The sequence below is a fragment of the Camarhynchus parvulus genome, chromosome 2, assembly GCF_901933205.1.
Source record: "Camarhynchus parvulus chromosome 2, STF_HiC, whole genome shotgun sequence".
NCBI lineage: Eukaryota > Metazoa > Chordata > Aves > Passeriformes > Thraupidae > Camarhynchus > Camarhynchus parvulus.
Window position 1 is genome coordinate 22,862,425 of NC_044572.1, and position 23,133 is coordinate 22,885,557.

Sequence of the window (23,133 nt, forward strand, 5' to 3'; positions counted from 1 at the left end):
GCTTTGTGGCTGTGAAGGTGAATTTTGCTTTTACAGAAATAAATCTTAATGATAATAATAACAATAATTTTTTAAAACTGTGTTATGCCTTTTTGGTAGTTTATCCTCACCACTGCTTGTCGTACATGGGGAGTCTGTTAAAGTTTCATGGTATGAGTTTGTTCTTGAAGCGGGTAATGGATATCAGCTTTGTTCCATTTTTGTGAGATTTTATTTGGATAAACTGAACCAACTGGATTTTTTGCAAGGCCTGGAATGTAATTAATGTGTGGTGAAATTTTGAATGTTAAAAATGAAACAAGACAAACAGATTTTATGCTAAAATGACCTGTTAAGAACTTTTGTCTCTGGGAGCACAAAATATTTTTAAACTTATAAATGAGAGCTATTATAATCTAAAAGTAGCCTTGGCCATGTAGTCAAGAATATGCCTCAGGAACAATCCTGCCCTAGTGGGAAATGACCAGAATGACCTAAGAATTATTTCATTACACAAACTTTGTAGCTCTTAGAAGGCTATACTAATGTGTATCATGTTGTGGGAAGGAGGTAATTGGTGTAAATCTGGATATACGGCATGTGAAGTGATTGATGAAAGTCATATGCCTTTTTCTTTGAACAGTTTGATCAAATAATGAACAGATATTTTATAACAAAAATTTTAAATTGTGTTACTTCTTAACAAAGCTTCAGTAACAAAGCTGTGGTAGAAAGGAAACAGACTGACTCACAGAAAACTGAGATAATTTCTTGAATTGCTTCTGAGTGTGAAAATATAAAGTTGACATTATGGAAGCTATGAAGTGCTTCTTACAGTGCTGTAGATGAATCACTGGCATTGACAGGAAGAAATTGAATAAGTACATGATAGGAAATAAATTATATTATAAGAAATGCTGTTTCTTCTATAATTTTGGTTTTTAAAAATTTCTCCTTCCCCTCCCCTCTTTCCCTTTCAGGGTAAATGGAAAGCTGGTGGCATTGAAGGTGATTAGATTACAAGAAGAGGAAGGAACCCCATTTACTGCTATCAGGGAAGGTATGCACTCACGTTTAGTGATTATATATGTGGGTTTTTTTTGTAATTTCATTGTGCTTCTAATTTCTGTGCCATGCTATAGTGAATAGCTTGAGAATTCAAATTACATGGTTACGTTCTCAGTAGGATGAAACTTTGGTGCTTCAGAAACAAAGCCTCTGGTGTGGGAGTTCTTGTTAAAGAATGCAGCTCTGCCTGTGCTTTGGCTCCTGTTAGATTTACTACACACAGTACTGGGGAGCATGTGTGAGGTGGGTGTGAGAAGTCGTTCTGGAAGAGGAGGGAGCTGTGTAAGATGTGCTTCTGGCCCTCAGGCAGCACCTAGGATGAAGGTAGATGTGATTTTTCATATATACGCAGCATGAAGCAATGACAAGCATTTCTTGATAAAGGCAATCAAAAGATCATGGAGCAGAACTGCAGGCACTTTTGAAGCTGTGTGTGGTTTGCAACTAGCTTGTGTTTGTTTTTCCTTCCCCATGGACTCTAAGTTGTGTGGCCTGGGAATGATTCTTGTCTGTTGTGCTTGGAGATGCCTGTTAAGCTTTCTGCTCCATCCTTTATCCTTCCTTGTCAGCCTCTCCTGGTCCCTAGTGACAGCTGCTTTATCTGAGCCTGTCTGTATCGAGTTTCTGTGCAGAAATTGCTGGATATGCCTTCTTTGTGTGGTCCTGCTCTCTTAGAAGTTACTAAAAATGAGCCTTGGTAGAGAAATAATAAACAATTTGCCATCACAGCACTGGTTCAGACTCAGCTGAAATTGGTAATGAACTAAAGAGATGAAACTGCTACGACTTTGAGGGACCTCTTAAAACTGTGCTATCAGCCTAATTCCCAGGGTGAGATGAGCCAGGGAGGTACTGGAACATCAGCCCTCACAGGGTCCACAGTTGGCCCTCCATGTGAGATGTCTGGCTTCATGACCATGGGAGCCCCAGACATAGCAGCTGTAGCTCCCTTGTGCCTTGCTCCTGCAGCCATCTGTCTGCTGTATGTCTGTCTGTACAATGAGCCCATTCTGGAGAAGGCTGGGCAAAAAACCCTCATGTTTCATGTGATTGACACCCTGAAGTCACTACACTACTATGGATTTCCATCCCAAGACTGTTCATTTTAAAGGTGGCTCTTTCACAAAGGAGGGAAAACCGTGGGTGGCGAATTTATGAAGGAATTTCTGCAGTTCTTCTCTACTGCTTCATCTGAGTAACAACTATTGAATGATCTGACACATTTATTCATAACAATATCTATTTTATGTGTGAGCTGTCTGTCCCTGCAACTGTGCTGTGATAACAAGGTGTGCAGAGGGTTACAGGTGGAGCTTTCAATATCTGTAATGCTGAGTTCAAGTTATAACAGGTTTGGAGTTGATATGGTACAGACTTAATGAGAGAATAGCAAATACAGCTTTCTTGTGCCTTTTTAGTGACACTTGAAAGGTTTGTTAATGTGAGCTTGGTCTAGATGAAAGTTTATAGCACTGTAACTGTCAAATGCAGTATAATCCCTTTTCCTTCATGAATAGTGTGTTGTGTGAGCTCAGTATACAGAAGTATTCATTAGGAACAAGAACAGAGATTTTTCCCACTTGATATCTTAAAGAATTATAAAGTCACACTTGCATGAAAATATTTCTCACACTGTCATTGGAAAGTTTTCTCTTTAGCTGTGACTACAATACTGTGGTTGAAGCCAGTTAAACCCTGGTGCTTTAATAATAGAATAAAGGTCTTGTCTAGAAAAGCTCTTGAAATTAATAATCAATACCAAATTAACTGTGTGGAGTCTCACTGATTTGTGCATCCATTATATTTTTAAGTCTTCATCTAAGCTGAGATTAGATTCAAAGAGTATTAGGATACTAAAAATGTTTCTTCTTGACTCTTGTAGACTCTTGGTTAGGTGGGGTCACACGGGTTATAGGTTGTTTATGAGGGTTTTTGTTGGTAAATGAAATCTCATCTCCTTGATAGTGAAATTTCATTCAGGAGCTATCAGTATAAGTACTATGTTGTGTGTTTTATGTCATGTAGATATCACACATACCTGATATGTAAGATGGGAAGGGGAAAAATCTATATCTATTTAGGCTTTGACTTTTCTGTTGTTGGCTCTGATTTTTTCAGAAACAAATATTAGGACCAAAAAAGTAAGGAAAGCTGTATTACAAATGTAAATTTCAGAAGATGACCTCACTGATGTTGTGCCAGGCCTGTAGTATTTGACAGTAACACTATGGCCACTGCAGCCATGGGCTCCGCTAGCAGGACCTTAGGGAGCTGTTCCTTTCCTCTTGGCAGCATCTCATCCATCTTGGACATGCTTAGTTCTGAAATGCATCCATGGCTGCTGTCAGCTACAAGGATGGGGAGAAAAAAAGGGAAAAAAAAAGAAATGCTTCTATGACCTCTTAAAATTATCAGATAAGTTTGATATGGAAAAACAGCAAGAATGGGACACTGTGTTGAGCTGTTTTCTCTTTGATGACTAACTAAGGGCTCCAGTGCCATCATTTAGGCTGGGACAACTAGAACAAGGACAAATACCACTGAAGATGAGATCAACTTCTAATTTCAGTTATCTGAGGAATAGTGTTCCCATAATGGAAAAATGCATATATGATGGTATGAGCCAGAGGTCTATTGGAGGGCATTTCTTTCCAAACTCTTTCATAATGGAGAAACCAGGCAAGTTTCATCTTGGCTTGCTCCTTATTTTCTAATTTTCCAACAATGCAAGGCAAATTCAGGCAGAAGTCTAGTTAGTTGTAAATTAAAGCTACTGTTAGAAAATTGTTTAACATTTCTCATGGCTTCTTGAGTAAAGCAGTGAGAGAAAATAGCATTTCTGCTCGGTGCTCCTGAGGGGGATGCTGTGTGATGTTAATTTGGGGGAAGTTGCAGGCTGAAATCCTAAGCAGTGGTCGTGCTGAGGGAATGTTGTAGCTGCCTATGTACAGGGAAGCATATTGTTGCTGTTGTGACAGCAGCAGAATGAAGCTCAAAGTAAAACAAAGCTACAAAGGAAAAAGACTAGGAGAAGTGGGAAAATGAAGGAGATAAATATGGAATGTGTGGCTGTAGAGATGAGCGCTAACTCGGTTGAAGCAGTAAGTGGAAGAAAAAGTGAAAAAAAACCTCCAGCTGAACAAAAAACCCAGCAAAGCTGCATAAGGAAAATCATAGTTAATTTTAAGGCCTGGGGGAGGTTTAGCTGAAGCTTCAATTAAAGCTTGTAAAGTAAGTCTGCTTTTACAGCAGATAAGGGTTTGTGTCTTCTACCATCAAAGTTCCATAGATTTAAACGAAAATAGGTGAATGTGGCATATTTAGTGGTGCAGTTCAGCTCACTATTGAATTTCTAGAACAAAATTTAGAAGTGGCCTATGCTAAATGTTCTTTCAACTTGGGCTGAGTTAGATGTACCAGCTTAATCTATGCAGTTTATGGGATGTTTCTGAATTTAAATCACTTAGTCTGAGTTAATCTAATTTACTTTTGAAGAGCCCAAGGAAAAAAAAGAAGGAAAAAAGGAGAAAAAAAGCACAACTGGTTTGGTCTATGTACTTGAGTGGGCTAAATCAATGAGATTTTCTGATAACATTTATATGAGTGATTCAGCCCACCATTTCACTGTTGTGGGCTAAGTGTGCCTGAAACAGTGATATCTGAGACACTGTGGAGTCTGAAAGACATTTGCATCCCATTTTCTCATTTAAAATAAATTTGGTAGTATACAGATTAGCAAATTATTTGTTTTCTGTGTTAGTGCAGTTGTGGTTCGTCCTTTTACTGTAATGCTCTTTATCAACTGTTCAGAGATGGTTCAGCATCAGACTTGAAGTATTATTAAACCCAGGCAGCCAGGAGAAATGGTCACTGACCTTAACTTTTATCTCAGATATTCCATTCTGTTAATTTCCTGTAGAATCACATGTTCATCTAGGCGAAATACTGAACTGTGTGGTAGATTCTAATTCTGGGAGCAGCTTGATTTACAGTTCTGTAGTTATCTTTTTTTCATTTTAGGTAATAATATTGCTTATATCCAGCATGACAAAGATTTTGCTTTTTGGATATATATGTAGACAAACATCCCTTGGCTTTATCAGCACTTTGCTTCTGAGGTTAACTTGCTTACTGTGCTCTTTTCTTGGGTAACAAAATTCTTTCTTCCCCACCCCAGTCATGAAAATTTTTTTGCATTTGTTTTTAATTTTCCGCCCTTGAAAATATTACTATTTACTATAGCAATAAAATTCTATTCCAGAGTTTTGATCTATTGAAATGTTTCATTTCCCATAGGTCTGGATGGTGTTTCAAAGCATCATCAAGTTTTGTAGCTCTTTTTGTACTTTGTAATTTAAATGCCATGGTTGGGCAACTTTCAGTTTGTTTTTCTTTTTATTAATTACTGTATTCACATGTTGTAATTTATATGTATTTGTACCAATTTGTGTGTTACATTTAAAGGTGCTCATGTGACAGTCTCTACATCTTCGATTTGACAGTTTCTCAGATAATACTTTTCCATCTACTTCAATGCCAAAGGCTGTGGTCTTAATGCCATGTATGGATAGCAGCATGCAGAAATACAACATAGGTGCTCTGGAAGCATCTGCTGTTTTACATTATAAAATTACAAAGAATACAGGAATTGCTTAATGATTATTTTTTACTTTTTAAAGAGCAGTTTATCATGCATATTGAATAAGTTTATTTTGTGAGTTGGGCGAAAATACTTAGTGCATCTGAGAGCCAATATAAAGCATGGAAGAGAGATGCTTAACTCTTGGCCACAGAACATCTTCAGAAGTCTTTGAAGTTTTGGGCCTCTGCATCCTTATCTCACTGTGTGGTAGGAGTGAGTCAAGAGGAGGTTACCAAGATGATTAGAGGGATAGAGCAGCTTTCCTATGAGGAGGGCTGAGAGAATTGGGTTTATTCAGTCTGGAAAAGAGAAGGCTTAGGAGTTACCAATTGCAGCTCTCCAGTACCTGAAGGTGCCTACAAGAAAGAGAGAGGGGGACTTTTAACAAGAACATGTTAAAACAGGGCAGGACACAGGGAAATGGCTTTAAACTGACAAAGAGTGGATATTAAGAAGAATTTCTTTACTATGAGGGTTGTGAGGTACTGGAACAGGTTGCCCAGAGAAATTGTGGCTGTCCCATCCCTGGCAATGTTCAAGACCAGTTTGATTGAGGCTCTGAGCACTGTGATCTAGTGAAAGGTGTCCCTGCCTATGCCAGGGGCTTGGAACTTGATGATCTTTAAGGTCTCTTCTGACCAGGCCTTTTTATGATTATAATGGAAACAAAAAATGAAAACCTGAAACAGTCTCTGACAAAGAAATGAGTTCACATTTATTCCCCAGGATTTCTATATTCTATGTGTTTTATATATGATATTTTCTATATTGTAATATATAATATCTTATCCTCAGGATATATATTTATACCAGACAGCCTCTTTGAAGATGGGAGGTTTTCTGAGGCCTCCCTTTCTGAAATTGTCAGGCTGGAGGGGATAAATCTTTACAAAATTTTATCTGTAGAAAATCAAAGTAGAATAACTGCTATGAAACGAATAGAGGGAAGATCAGGAGTTTGCCAAGACAAAGCTCTTACCTGAGTGAATGTGTAATTTATTGCCTACTGTTCCTAACTGGTGCACAATGGAAAACAATGATTGTTGTTAACAATGCTGCAAGTGATGTAAAGTAGCTGAGCTTTTCTGTTATCCTGGAGAAACAGCAGATTCTGTACCCATGCCATTTAAGGAAGAGCTCCAGAAAATTGTATTTTGACTCAGTGGGTATAATTCTTGTGACCTCATCCTGAATTATGACCTGAGTTATTGCAGGCACTCCCCAGCTCAGTGATATGTAGCCTAATGGTCTTTCCAATACTGAAGTCAACAAATGACCTCATGGTGCTGGTGGGATGACTCACAGTCATAAGCCTCCTATTTGTTGTATTAGAGTAGGTCTGGAAGATTGTATGCCATAAGTCAAGGTCACAGTGAAACAATATCTGCCTGTATTTTTTGAAGAGTCATTGGCTGATCTACTGGTAGAAGGTAAACATGAAAATTGAAAATCCTGTCTTCATCTTCCAGTAAAGAATTATTACTTTTTTTAAATTGGAAGTTAAATATTCTACTTATATAAAGTAAATCTATTCATTTTATTCAGGATTGGTTTGGTGGTTTTTTGTTGTGAGGGTTTTTTTCCTAATAAGGAAGCTTAAACAACTGCTTTCTTTTTAGTGATAGGAGTTTGGAGGACTTTCAGATTTCCTTTACAAAGCCCAGTCAAGAAATTTGAATTTCCATAATTGAAATGCTTAAAAGCTTCACATGTATCTGGCTCAACCAAGCCTCAGGGAACTTCAAGAGATTATGTTTAAGATTATGGAGATGTAGCTATTCTGAGCGTGCGTGTCACAAGAGTTACTACAGGGGGTTTGTGTCTGTGATTTGGAGCCTGAGGATAAGCTCACTCTCCCCAAAAGCCACATTACTTTGGAGCAGTGAAGTCAAAAAGGAAAGGACAGTAGCTTGGCTGTAGCTTGGGGAACTTTCATGGCCTGCAGAGCTGGTGCCTACTGCAGGCTAAATAGCGACGGCTCAATTAGCTGTAAAGTCCCTGCAAAGCCAGTTGGGCTTGGGGTTGTAACAGCTTTGTTTTTCAGTGTTGTTAAAAATAAAACTTGCAAGCCAAGAAGAACCTCTGGGACACTGTGTCATTGGATATTTAAGGTCGAAAATATTAAAAAGTAAAGAAACTCTAGCAATTTTTATTTCTCTGTCTGGTCTCTTTCTCTTATGGTCACTGTGCAGCCTTACCAAAACTGTGGTTTCCTTGAGTTAAAAGAGTTCTCAAAGTAAGACAGGGTGGGCTTCAAAAACTACAGTGCATTTGGAAAAGGATGTTCCTGGGACCTTTTTCATGAAATGAAGTCAACTTTTAGAATTTCTGAGACTTTTGGAGGTTACTTATTAAATACCCTTTAATTTTGCAGAGAAGTGGATATTATTTCTTCTTGAACATTTATGATAGACAAATTGCTTTTAATTTCTGGAGGTTTTTTCTGAATATTTTTTTTGATAGCTCAGGTTTTCAGCTATGTTTCATTTATGCTTTCTCCTGCTTGTGCAGTTGTGTATTTCTAAAAGAAGTGTGTTAGATCTTTGGCAATGTGATATGGAGCTTGGAAGCAGCAGGAGTTTCATCTTTACTCTGCTCTGCTTCCTGCTGCTCTCTCCAGCCCTGATTGGCTGCTAATTTTTTTTACTGAGAGTACTCATTTGCTTTTCCCTGAAAACAGTTGGACTGGCTGGCTGAAGCAGGTGAACTGAATTCTTTGTCATCTAAGATGAATGTGGGAGATCTGATAGTTTTCTAGTCTCATATACAGTGCAAGTTATGATGTTATTTTATTCTGATTGTGCCCAAATTACACTGTGCTACTTACTTCTTTTTGGTGGGCCACATGAAAGCTTCTGTCCACATAGGGTGGTCAGAAATGGTAGATTGAAAAAGTCTGTCCTGTTTGTTTCTTTGTACTTGACTATTCACAGACTGAACGTAGTATTTCCCTTTTTTCCTTTTTTTTTAACCATCTAACAAATTAGCAGTTTTCTCAATTAGAAAACCTTCAGGAGAGCTGGGATTACATAAATATAGCATAAATTATTGTGTTTCCCTTTTAGAATCATGTTATAAATTTTAAAATATATAATGAGCTTCCATCATCTAGGAAAAGTGTAGCACTTTTCTGAGAAGTACAAATGCAAATTCCAAATTATCCAGTTTCATAGAACTGGATTTGTTCCACAGAATATTCCATCCCCTCTGTCCTCCTCCCATTCCCCCTCCAACATTTTATCTGTGGTCTGCTGAGGTGGAACATGACTGTATCAATTGAATCTCTATTCAGTACTTTTGATATTCAGGCTGTGACCTTCTTCTGGCTTTTGTTCTTGAGCACAGTTCAAGCAAGAAAAGAATGGGGTGACCCTTTAAAGATTATTTTTTTTAATATGATCATTTTGCCAGCAAGAATTCTTTCTTCATCCTTGTTATCTTAGCTTAATGGCAGACCTTTCAGACTCTGCCCTACTTCCACTGAAGTAGTTGCCTGTGCATCCTCATTTCTCACATGAAAGTGTTGGGTAAGGGATCTTGTGCCAGTTCCAGTGCTGGAAGGTTGCAAATCCATTAGTTCACAAGTGCTATTGAATCCTTCTCAGTATGGCTTTTGCTTACAGTTTCCTCCGACCTGAGTTTCAGGGCTCTCTGACTTGCTTTGTGCCCCTGGGGCTTTCTGCTTAGAGCAGACTTCTGCTCAAAAGCTGTTTCTTCTCTTCCCTATTTAATGCAGAAGTTGGAACTGTTGCCTTGTAGATTCTGGTCTGCTGCTCTTGTTGTTCCTGATAATATGACAAGAAGGGTAGAAAACACATGACAATCCCAGAATTTGGAGGATACAAGAAGGCTGGCAATCCTTTCTTCATATAGAATGATAATATGCATCTATAAGTCATACAGAACCCTTATGCAGCCCTCATGGCTTTCTTGTTTGAGTTGAAGTTGTTGAGAGTCTGCCTTTTTATGCTGTATGCAAATTTAATGTCCTCTTACAGCACATTCTGCCAGCAAAAAGGTAGAGCTAAGTTAATCCTTCTCCAAGTAGCATTAGTTTTTACCTTGTGACCATATCCCAGTTGGAGAAGATGGGATTGGTAGTACAGAAACCAGCTGCTTAATACAAGTGGAGGTGCTGGCAAGTGATGACAAGTCTCAACTGAAACTGCTTGGAGACCCTCAGGCACCCATCCATGTTCCAGTATCTTCCATGGCCACCTGATGAAATAAAAATTTGATTTCTCTGATGCTGAGGCAAAGAAATGTCTCCTGAACCTAGCTAGTTCTTCTAATTTTTTTTCTTTGTTGTATCTCCCTTTTGCAAAAGGGATAACCTAGACAACAATATCATTTAGCCTTTTGATGAAAGTGGTGAATTCAAATCTGCACAAAGACATTTGTCTTTGTCAAGATCTCTGTGTGTGTTTTTCCACTACTATGTCCTGGATTTCAAAAATACCAAAGCAAGGTGGCAGCTCAGTGTTTGAACCAGTTTAGTCAGCTTCAGTTTTATCCATGGTCTTTTTAACACGTAAAGCTAGTAGATGACTGTGGTATCTCAGCAGAATTGGTTTCAACTTGGGGTAAAGTACAGAATAAGGACTTTAGAAGGTTGTCTGGTTTCCTTGTGTTACAGCTCTCCCCCTTGAAGGATATACGCCACTACATATATGGAAAGACGTGTGTAGGTTCATGTCTGTGTTCCTGTATGTTTTTAAGACTTAGAAAACCTATTAATCCTGATCCCCAAAGAGCAAAATCCCCTGTGAAGGGTCACATACTGTCTTTGATCAACCCAGAGAATGTATAATGTGAGCTGGTCATGTACCCAGCTCTGGATGAAGTAAAAATGCTTCCTGTGAAAGTCATCCATCTTCATGAAAAGGCATATCTGAGACATGCCACCATCTTCTTGCTGCTGAATTCAGTCATCATTCATAAACATCATCTGAACAGTTTTGTGTATTTCTAACACAGAAAGTTCATGAATGAATTATCCTAATTCTCTTGATGTGTATGAATAATTTAAACATTGTCTTGGTTCTTCAGACATGAATGTAGCAATGAAGATGTGCATGGGCTTCTGCTGGATCCACAACAATGTCTTTGTTTTCAATGCTCTTGTCCACAGCACCATAAGTACTTTTACTTCCTTTGAGAATAATCAACTAGTATGTTTCAAATTTTTAACTTATTTATAAAATTTAGCACCTTTAGTCTGTACAGATACAAGAACCTCTTCTGTTTTAATATCTAACAAATCACTCCTATATCAAAGGGAAAATGACACTTATTTTCAAATGAGGGGGCCATGACATAAGTAGCGACTTGTTAGTTGAGAAAGATAGGCAGCCTGAGAGGGTGAGACTACTGCAGCATTTTGTTTTGCTGCTTTTTATTCCCATCTTTTGTGGTAATGATTCAATTCTTCATTAAGTATGTCATGTATATAGGGAAGTAAAAATTCCCAGTATGGTTCAATGCTACGTATAGTTCACAGTAATTTGTTGAAAATTTTAAGCATGAATTTTTTCTAAACTTTGAAATAGGTGAGAAATATTTTCAGCAGCTTACATTTTTGTACTGGCATGTAACATGGCAGCAACCACTGTAGTCATTAAGAAGCACTAATACCTTTCTCATAGGAAGGAGGTCAGTTATCAAAACAGTGAAAAAAGTGATAGCAAATACATATTTTTTAAAGTTATATATGTGAGACAAAATATATTCCTTCTTTTCTGTTTCTACACAGGCTTCTTTTTATCTTTGGTCTACCTGCTGTCAGATGCTGTAGGCACAGTTGTCTGGGTGAGACCATTCCTTTGGGAGACAGCACCGCTCTTTTTTCTCTTTTGTATTTTTCCATAGCCTGGAGATTGTGTTGCAAACATTTCAGTTCAGTTTTTCAGTTTTTGCTGGGAGAGGTGGGAGATTATCTTTCAGGAATTACACAGAACTGGAATACAGGCTTCATAATGGGATCTCTTCTTCCAGCATGGGTGGAGTTTCTGCTTCCAGGCTTTGTAATCAATATGAAGAGAGCAGCATTTCAATATTAGAACTTGACCTTTACTGTCTTCTTCAAAGCAATGAAAATGAATATCCATATTATTTTACTTCAGAATGTTCCCCCCGAGCAAGCAATATTAAAAAAGAAGCTGATAATGTGTCACATTTTTCTGCTGAGATGGAGGGGAACTGGATGGTTCAGAGACTGGTAATAGGATGTGTGACCTTCCACCTCTGACCCATTTACTAAAATATAAACCATGACAGTGGAGTCTAAAAGTCATCACTATAGGATATTCAGCTATAGAATCTGGAGCTGTGTATTTCTGAATTTTTGAGGTCTGAGCCACTTCTCACAAACTTCCACAGCTTCTCAGCTGACAGCAGATTTAGCTGGAGCCAACTGAAAAAAAAAGGTGAACTTAAAAAATGAATGGAGGAAGCTTTGTAAATAAGGATATTTTAGATGTGCTAAACCCAGTGATTTATACCTGTTCTGATCTGATATAATTCGTTTGTAGTGTGTTTTGTGGAGCATGTTTCAGAGTTCCCTTAATCAGTGCTGAAGTGATATAGACCAGTTTTCTGGACCTCATGCAGAAGTTTCCTAGCACCCTTTTTTTTTTCTCTATAGGCAACTTAAACTGCAGGTTAGTTCTTTGAAGCCTGCCTTAGTTGTACAGCTAATTACCTTAATGTACAGGTTATTAGATCCACAGGCTTTAATTAGCCTTATTTATCAGCTGGTTTTCCTGAGCAGAGCAATGAAGGAAGTCAAGAGGGTGGTAGGAATGTACCATCAAGGTAGCTTTGCACACAGGATGATGGCAGTGCCAGTGTGGCTGGTTTCCATCTGAAGACATTCTCCCTTCCCTCATATCTCCTAGAATTGAGAGGACAAAGTACTGTAGTACATTAAATGCAGCTAACTGGGGGAAGAAAAGTAAATCAAAACTTCTTGCCAACTAAAAAGAAAAGCTTTTTACACATTTCATGTACACATTCTCACTCACTTTCCTTTCCCCCTATTTCTCTGAAATCAAGGACGCATTCTTGCTCTTTTGTGTGCTCTGAGGCTCAAAAAATGTGTTTAATAATGGCAAGAACATTTTCATGCAGACATTCACTGGATTGTGTCAAGGTTTGATTAAGAAAACAAGATGATGTAAACCCCAGCTATATAAGATGTTATTCTCTGGACAAGATAAAAATTTGTTTTTGTTGTTTCATATCTGGTTTTCTCAGTGCAGCAGTGCCTACAGTGCCTCTCCTAGGAAACTGCCAGTTCCTGAAGGGGCATCTAACTCAATGCACAACCCAGCAGGTTGCAGGGACCTTGACAGAAAGCTATAAAAACTTTCTTACTTCTCCAGGTTGCTTTTTGTATTTCTGGTTCTAAAAGCTATTTTTCAATTTGCAATTGCGTATTTCTCGGAATAGTCTTGGTTATAAAGCTGACATGGTTGAAATACTGGCTTTGCATCAAGGTTTCTTACAGAATTAGCATTTGAATCACTTGAGGCCCTATTTACAAAACAGAGGACTATTTGCATAATCAAAAATGCTTTATTTTGCATGCCAGTGGAGAAGCTAAGGGTTGTAGCTGTGGCTTACAAACAAAATTCAAGTGATTGCATTGATGTGTGTCTGAATGCTGCTGTCTCTCACTCTTGCTTGCACAAATTAGTACAAATCTATATAAAAGCCAAAGAATAAGTTTTGGAGCAATGTATAGTCTCCATTAAAAGTCTGATGAAGCAGGCTTTGCTGAAGTTATCAGTGTAAGGATTAGATGGACTTCCTACCCTTCCAAATGGGAATGAAGTTTGGGGCACTTATGCTGCTGGGTCGTTGCAAGACAATGGGTGTCTTTCTAAAGATATGCTGAGTAAAAAATGTATGAGCTTGGAAAGAGCACAAAGCAACTTCTAACCTCTCTGAGGCAATAGGAAACCTTTGAACCTTAAATAACCTCCTTAAATATCAGGAGATTTTATCCCTTTAATTTTTCTAGACTGAATTTCTGATGTGTTGTTACTGTTGAATCAAGCTCTTAAGTGAAATTTGTATGGCAGAAGTTTTAGTTCCACAAAGAAATTTGGTTATAGTTATTACAGCTTCAGATTATTTAACCTTAAAGAATGTGGTGTGATCTGGGCTTTTTCTTGCTAATGTATGTCAATTAATTCAATATTAAATTTTTGAGGCATTATATGGATTCAATTAATCTATTTAAAAATATACTAATTAAAAGCTAGAGGTCCAAATAAAAAAATAAAAGTGATGTTCAAAGTAAATTTAAACTATCTTCCATAATAGATATGCTCATGAAAAGACAATCTGCATTTTTGAGCCTTCAGTATCATACAGTACAAAGCTTTATTCTGGTTTCTGTGTTTGTTATTTGTTAACCTCTGGAGTAAAAGTATGTCTCAGACGCATCTATATCTGGAAACTAGACAAGAAATTCCATTAATCTTGGTTCCTAGAACTGTAGGTTTCAAAATACTCCAGAGTCTAAGTGCATCATTAATAGAAGTATCTTCTTTTCTGTACATTGCTTTGGAGCAGTCAGCAAAAGGTGAGTTTAGTCTGGTTCATACACCCATGTTCTTTGCCGAGTTTGCTGTTTTTCTGGTTGACTGAAGCGCATAAATTTAAAGTTGAGTTTCTCATTCATTTGTTTTAATTACAGAGGCCATTAACCTTGTAAAATCATTGACAGTTATGAATCTACATCTCTGAAAATTATGTAAACAAGTTTATAAAAGCTTCTCAAGTGAAATGAAAGCCAAACTGTATACAAGGACAAGGTTTTTTTAACAGCACTTGTTAAAGCCCAACAAAATGTTGGAAAAATACCTGCAGATAATCATCCACTCCCTAATGACAAAGACACTGCTGTGTTTCCTATCATGTGTAGCACTCGCTGTATAGTTAACATCAAAGATACCTTCAAGGTATGGATGTGCAACTGTAGTTTCTTCTCAGGTAAATGGTTCTTAATATTTTAGGTGTAGTTTATTCTGTTCAGAGAACTTTGGGAGAGGGATGTGTTTTACTGCCTCAGACCAGGTTTGTGTGGAGATCTTGTCAGTTTGTTTCAAATATTATCAGGCTGTCATATACAAGTTTCCAAACCAGCTGGGGGAGAGGCATTTTGATGGACCTCACAGAGTCTGTGATCTGTCATCACTGGGGTGCTGAGCCCTAATTAGAAATAAATGAGTAATGTTCCTGTGCCTCTTTCATTGACTGATATTTCCTTTTTTATTTTTGGGAATATTTCTGTTCTGCTTTCATAAGGCTGGTGCTATTTGAAATATTGAACCATGTTGTGAATTCAGGGAGAATGTTTAGCCTTGTGAATGTTAGCACTTTGGCTGCCACTATTTTAATATCAGTATCTGAACTGGAATGTGCTCTTAAGAGTTTTCAATGCAACCAATTCTTGATTTTTAGCCAAAGCTTTCTGGCATGTGTTGGAACAGGGATTTAGTATTCCTTATTTATCAATTTCCCTTAGAGGTAAAGTTTACTTTTGCAGAATGTCTGATATAACATGCACACTAACTAGCCATGCTGAAGGAGGAAAAAGATTCACTGGTGCCTGGGTAATAAGCTTGCTTCTGTAATTCCTGTGACCTTTTTTACGTCAGAGTGTGTTCGTTTGGGAGAAAAACCTTGGCTGATAAAAATCTGGTGGCTTTGTTAAGTCATTCTTTGATTTACTTGGCATGAGGTGATGAGGCAGCAACTCACTAGTAAAGAGCTCCAAGGACTCTACAGTGCTTGGGCTGTTTTTTCCAGAATACTATGTTCTCACTTTAGTTGAAGAAACTAAAAATGTGTTTACCCTTTTGCAGTATCTCAAAATACTGTTGCAGATCAGCTATCTTCAAGAGTTGCTTGGAAAAGGATTCTTTAGAGGGAAAAAAAAAGTTCCTAAGGATTTCAGAAGTTCAGAAACTACTTCAAAGCAATTATGGCTTTGCCATATTCCTGGTCTTATGTGTGTGAAATTGTTGCCTAAACTTTTGCAGTGTGCTTGCATTGCACTGAAGAGTGTTTTGTTTGTGTTGGGCAAGTTTGTTTGGGATCAGTTGGTGAGATGATAGCATTTCATCTTTGACCATGTGATAGTGCTGCATTGATAAGGAGATTATATCCAGTAGTTTTGTGGTGTTCAGGTCCCATACTGGCAACATAATCATTCACTGAGTGGTCTAGTCCAGTTTGTGCTTGGTCAAATCAAATTAACAGCTGAAGTTTGATGTTTCTCCTTGTTTGGTTTCTGCAAGTAAATAGGATCTCATCAGGAAGAGTTTCTGCTATATTGATTCAGCCACTCAATCTGTTAGTATTTTATTAGCTTTGTGTTTCTAATTGAAAATGGAAGTTATAGAGAAATAAAATTTAGGCATGTTGTCTTGCTTCTTCTAAGTCCTGCTGCTTAAGGTACCCTAGTTGTTTTCTGTTCCATTTCTCTTTAGGAACAAGAACCTTCTTGCCTCTTGTGTTTGCTTAGCAAGTTACTTTTTTGTTTACCTGTAACAATAAGCAAGAAGGATTTAAAGAGACAACTAAAGAATTGTCTGTATCTCTAGGCTTATGTACTATGTTGGATGATGAACCAGGATTTAAACTCTTGGATTTTGGCTTGTTAGCTTGTCCTGAGACTATGAAAGTCCCTTTGTGAAACTGGCTTTTTATGTAGCAATTTTCATTGCACAGGTGTAAACCTCCTGGTTTGCATTTAGCTTTGTTTTTTGTTTTTCTCATATTGACAGAGTTACAGACTCTACATGCATTATCTATGCATTTTTGTCCCCCTTTCCCTTCTGTATTCCCTTTAGCCTTCTTGTTTCCCTTTCTGACATGCTCTGGCAGCCTGGAGAAGGCTGCCCCACTGAAGGCTTGGCACTGTCTGTACCTGGGCAGTGGTAGGGAGGAGAAATAGGAGAAATGGAGTTTAAGAATAAATGTTGATGTGAGGATTACATTAGCTATCACAGTGAGCTTGGAAGAGTGCAGATTCAGGGTCATTCAAACCAGCACCAGGGTAGAAAGCAATAGTAGCAAGAAGGGGGAAGGATTGATGACTTTGCCTGGCCTCAGTCAGGAGCCTGTGGCATGCAGAATGGGAAATCTAACTGGACAGGGTTAGTATTTCCCACCATTTTTTCATGAGCAGGGTTGAAGAGGGCGGAGCAGAAGGGGAGCACAGGACTTGGAGATGCATTCAGCCAAAATCAGGTTTGTGATTGAGATTTTGGGGAAACTGTTAGAATTGTTCTCCTGATGATTCTGTCCTATCTACAACTGGTGTTGTACTCCAGAGTTCTTGGCTCAGACAGGGAGGATGGATTCTCTGGGATATTTTAGCTGCTTAAGTGCAGCTTTAAAGTACAATTTTTCATTGACTAGATGTAAACTTTCAGAAACTGGACAAATTTTCACAGAAACTAGAAAAAGCATTTCCTTGATCTGAAGTCTTTTGAAGGCCTTTCAATGAATGAGTGCAGAGAACTATTTGAAAGAAAGGTCAGCAACATTAAAGAGCATATTTGCTCTCTAGTTCTCTCTTGGAAGAGAGCTGACCTGTTTTGACTGGAACAAACACTGTTAGACATAAATTAGAAAAGATGAGGACATTTGTTTAAAGTCTGTTAAGGCAGTAGTGTTGTTTTAAAGGAATGGGTACTTTAAGAAACAGGGCTATCAATTTTGCTACTGTCATTGTTAATTACTATGATTCTATAAAAAGAATTTTATCTGGAAAAGCAAACAGTAAATTGCTGTAATTATAATTGATGAATGACACAACAGGATGGAAGAACTGAGTATATTTTCAAGGGGGCTGGATGTTTTATATCTGTATGTAGTAGACAGACAAGCTGTTGAGTTGTCCTTTAAAAAAAACATTCTTACCACCTGTGGTGTTAATGGGTTATGCTTGAAGATCCTTTTAATGTGTTTTCTCACATTTCTTAGGAGTGCTTTAATTATGTCATTGCTCAGAATGGCTTCCAGTATGATTTAGGTCCATAGTTTGATCCATGTCATGCATCTGCACAGGTAATTTTGAATCTGTACTTGAAAAATATGGGTATGATTTTAGCAAAAGTAGGAGGATAGAAATCACTACCTTACCTCAACTAGGTCTCCTCTGAACATCACTTAACTTTTGCACCCTGTCACTGTCAGCTATGGCTGTCAGCTCTGTGAAGCTGAGACATTCCTTCAGCTCATCTTTTCTGTTCTGGCACCTCTCTGGCTCTCTATGAGGGCCAGCTGCTTTTTAAAGAAACATACAGGATGTGCTATCTTTTGCTTAAATGAAAATTTTTATTCTGTATAACACATATTTCCAAGTTGAACAATGTCCCCAACCTTTCAATAAGCACATGGTGCTGTAGAGAGTGCTGTGATAATAACAGGTCTCACTGTCATTTAAATGTAAATTTGCAAAGTTTGCAGTCATACTGATTTGGATATCATTACATTCTGAGGTGAATAAAGCAAAAATCCTGGGACTCCAAATTTTTCTGTTTCCTCTCCATTGCTTGCACTTTGAATTCAACTGACACTGTTGATGGGTACTATGAACTGCAAGAGTAAATGGCAATTCAGTGATGGGGTGAAAACCAAGACAATACCTAGAGACCACAGGGCAAACAGAAGGAGGAACATATATTTGCCCCTTGTGAATTTATAGGGCCTTCATGTGTGGAAAAACTACTTATAATGTATTTTCAGATTATGTGCTTGCATAGTGAATGTTCAGCAGTGTTGGCACCAAAGGGCTTTATTGGTCATGGTAAAGCATGGCTGTCCGTTGCCAATATAACCTTTCAACTAATTTAGTCTGGAAAAGAATTTAACCTTCACTGGGTTTTGTTGCTATAGTGTCTGCAACTGCAACTTGCTTCATCACTATTGCTTCTTTCATGGTAGAAATTAGTTTACAAGTTACTTGATGGAATGTCGCCGTTTTGTAGTCTGCATGCTTAGCATATTTTTAGATGGGAAAGAAAAATCAATTACAAATCTTATAAAAGGCATCAAAGGGATCTAGTCTGAATTAAGGTTATTTCTTGTCCTTAAACATGTTTTAAAAATGTTCTAGATATTATTCATTTATCATTCATTCTAATGATGCTTCAGAGCCTAATAGTTCATTGTTTTGAATTGCTTTTTAGGGCAAGTTACACAGTGACTTAATTTAATTTCCTTCATTATGACATTTTTGTTCTTTTCTTATAGATATACTCCATGTTTTTCTCCTTTCAGTTACAGAGCAGTATGCCTTATTTTCACTGCGATTGATTTTGTTTACTAAAATAATTGTAAAAATAGTTGTTTGCTGGCTTTCTACTGAGTCTACCTTTCTTTAACATCTAAACCATTCCACAAGAGACACAGCAATACTATGAGCATTCCAGCTTTATCTTCCACTTATGGGCAAAGAGGCATGTTGAGCTACACCCACCCAGAAGAAGAAAATTGACATGATCTTTTAAAGACTTCTGTCTCACTCCCTTTTTTGAAAAATAGCAAGACATATGCCACAAGCCTTTTTTTCCTGCTGCCTGAAGTGTGTGCTGACAAATGAGTCTGCTTTTTGTGCAGGTTTTTTTTTTTTCTGAAGGAAATGGCCCACTGAGAAATAGAGCAAAAGTAATTTTTTTCTAAAATAGCTTTTCTGTAGAGTTCCTCGTTTGTAAGTAGTGGCTCAAGCATGCTGGTAGGCAACTGAGTTTAGTGTCAATGCAATTTAATTATTTCCTGTGATGCTTTTCTGTCTTCTGTGTACAAAAAAAAGTATTCATTGCAGGTACATAAGGTTAAGTGATTTCTTGTCATATTGATGCATTGGTAAAAGTGAGTAACAAAATGCTCATTGACTTCAGCAGAGCATGAGGTTCAGTGCTGGTACTTGGTTATTTACTCCCTCATTTGGACAATGTAATACTAATATTGCAGATACACCATTTACAGCAGAGGATCTTTATTATGGTTGCAAAGTCAATCATTCAGAAGTTGTCAGAATTAAGTTTACCTGTGAAAACTTAATTTGGTCTCTCTTCTTCTACTCTTCTTTCCTTAATTACACAACAGCCCCATGTTTGCTCCTGCTGTGTGATCTCTGCCTGTGTCAGATGATGATCAATTAATTTAATTTAATGTTCTTGATGGGTGGCTCCAGCTATAGGCACCTACTGTGCATTACTAAAACACAGATGGTTTTGAAAATTTCTAGAACACTCGTCACTCTACTCTGACTACTTAAATATTTGTTCATCTTGTCAGCACCCCACTTGCCAAGAGTCCTTTTAAATGATGATTTTGAGATGACTTTCGAAGTACTTGCATAATGCTGGGTAATATCAGTGTACAGTATTGCTTGGGGTTCTGTAATAATTGTAGGCACTCTGCTGTTCTGGTAAGTGTGAATTAAGATCAAAAGTGGAAATGTTCAGAAAATGAGGAACATGGTAATATTATCAGCTTGAGTGCCTTAAAGTTATGCTTAGTCAGTGGTAAGGTAAGGGTAAAGATCAGGCTGATTTTCTTCTGACTTAGACCTCATAGAGTTTTCATCTTTTCTCATGTATTTATTCCATCTGTAACACAAAATTAAAGACCTGAGAACAGTTAATGGGTACAAGCACACAAGTTGGCCACTGCAGGAGAAGTTGGGCTGTGAATTTGCAGGTTGTCAAAGTGTGAGATAAATGCAAGATAGACGTGAAGCAGCTGTGAACTGAAACTCTGGCTTACCTCAGGGTAGTGACATCAGGAATGGAGTTTGCATTGTGGCAGCCCCTGTAATTGTAGTCCATCTCTGTTTTGAACACTTGGCCTAGCATTGTTTATTTTAATTTGGATTTTTGTGTAAGTAATGTTCCAAGTGTTTGAAAAAGCAAGAGGAAATCTCTCTTCCATTTTCTGGTGTTGCATCTCACTCCAATGTTTCATTATGTTTGCTAGCTCTCATATGAACACATCCTGCTTGAACTGAAATGTTAACTGCTGCTTTGAAGGGTGCTTCTCTCTGTAGGCTGAAATTGCAGGAGAATGATGAAAAATTGCAGGAGATGCTTTCACTGATTCCTGCCGAAAGCAGTGGGAATCTTGGGTTCTTGTATGGACATCAGTGGAGAATATGTGCTAGTATCTGCAGGCTCTTTTGTACTTCCCCCAAAATGTGAGTGAGTGCTCACCCTGTGCTCTGCATCCTGTCCCTTTTCTGTCTTGTCTATGTGCTCTTTCCACTTCCTGCATTTTTCCACCTGTGAAGGATGTTCTTCTGTCCTCTGGGTCTTTTTTCTCCTTACCCAGCTGTCCTAGCTTCCACTGTGGATCACAGCCTCTCCTGCCATCTCCCGTTTTTGGGATTCCTCCTTCCCTTCACACTGCTGACAGTCAGGCTGATCAAAGAGACAAAAGCTTTCCAAAGATTTAACTTAACCAAATTTAGAGTAGTTTCACAGAGATGGCAAAGTGTGTATTTCTATTTTAAAGGCCTCTTCCCAGATTTTTAATCTCTACTCCAAAACACTGGGTTGAGGAGTTTGGGTTTTTTTCCAAAGGGAAAATTATTCTGTGGGTTACAGGAGTTGTTACTGAAGCCTGTTTTTGAGAGATGGGAAGAACTATTTGGGTTGAAACCTTCCATAGTAATCCTAAGGTAGATAGCTATTAATGTGAACACAGTGTCCGAAATTCATCACAATAACAGGGCTAAAACCAGTCAGTGATGCTTTTATAAATAGATTGTGTTACTATTCCTAGTCATGCTATGTGTGCATCAAAAAGTAATAGAAATGTTCCTGCTTTCACAGGCTACCTGCATTATAGAGTTGTTTTCTGTAAACACTGCATATTTTTGGTTTACACAGTTTCCTCCTCTTGAATACTGAAATGGATAGGGAAGGCAAAATATGACTGCCTGCTACAAGATAGGAGTAGCATATTGTAATTGCTTTCCAAAAGAGTCTGGCTTTAATAGGATGATGTCTCATTATTTTTAACCTCCATCTGCACTTGTGTTGGAAGAGCACTGGGAACAATACACAATAGATGTATTTATATCTAGAATATAATGAAAGAGACATTCATTTCATATGGCAGCAGTCGTCTCTATAACTGTTAGAATAATATAGTGTAGTGCTTTTCAGAGCTTATTTGATCAGTCCTTCCAGTGTTTTATTCCAGTTCAATAGGCAAAGAGATTTTAGCAGGTTTGTGACTTGCCTTTTGCTTATGGGACTACAGCTGTAACAAGAAGAACCTTTGATGGTACCTATGCATTGCTACACACACCCTTTTCATGTATTTCTTCTCTAATATCATACTACTCTTTCAAGAAGGAGCAGCGAGAATAAATTTCACAAACAAAAAAAAATATTTGGTTAAAATTTCCAGTCTCTCATGAAAACCTGAATTGAAGCTGAGGAGGTAAATGAAGCTAATTTGATCCATGTAGTCCCTCCAGCAAAGCAACCTACAGTTGAAGGACTACCACGTGCTTGCAGCATGTGAAGACTGTAATTTTTTTGACTTAATAAAAAACTAGAATGAGGACTATTTGTTAGATCTAGAAGAGACTTTCATGAGGGTGGAATTAGCTGTAAAGAAGGCAATTGAGCTAAGCTCATGTAACAACCCATCTAAAGGTTTCTGTTCTGCTTTTTGTTCTTTCTGTAGCTCACAAATTCTTTTGCAATTTGTTATGAAACTTCCTCCTAAAAAGTTTTCCAAGCTGAAGAGTGGCCTACCTATCTTTATTGCCTTGTGTCCACTAAGATCAGAATGGAAGCTGACCAATTCTGTGTGTTTATAGGTATGCAGCTCTAAAATCAATTACTTGAGATTACATATGTGCTATAAGTAATAATCATTCTGCAGAATATGTCCTGTGGTGAGAAGATGGAAAGTTTCTGGTCAGTGTGGTCTTACCTAGGATGTACAGTTTTCACTGAATTTAATTTTATTATGTTTGGGTTCCAGGAAAGCAAAGCTATTTGCTCATAGTAAATAATTTCAGATGGGTGAACTGGAAACCAGCAAAATGTAGATTTGGGGACTGCATTTCTGAGGAGGAAATTACTACATATTTATTGCTGCAAAACCAACAGAATGCTGAATTCCTGTCTCTGTGGTAGAATTCCAAGTAACATTTTGCACACAGAAAGCCCTGCTGTGTGGGAAGTGGATGAGAAGTATATGGGACATTGTGCTCTCAGGCCAAATATTAAAAATTGCTATGAAAGATGTATAGATTGAAAATAAGTTACTGGGAAAGAAGCAGAACTGTAGTTTGTGCAGGCAGTGAGACACATTTGAGTGTGTTTGTTCAGAAAACATGATTATAAGAAAAAAACCCCATGAGTGTTTTCTCACTAAGGATGCCTTTCCAGGAGAGCTCA

General features: G+C 37.9%; 1 protein-coding gene across 7 annotated transcripts in view; it reads left to right on the forward strand.

Annotated features, from left to right (window-relative positions):
* CDK14 (cyclin dependent kinase 14) overlaps positions 1 to 23,133 on the forward strand; it is a 345,182-nt gene that overhangs the window by 104,502 nt on the left and 217,547 nt on the right. For all 7 annotated transcript variants that reach the window (XM_030944179.1, XM_030944177.1, XM_030944182.1 and 4 more), the window contains one exon: positions 960 to 1,039. In XM_030944179.1, the coding sequence (XP_030800039.1) occupies positions 960 to 1,039 (80 nt within the window). The remainder of the gene's footprint in view (positions 1 to 959; positions 1,040 to 23,133) is intronic.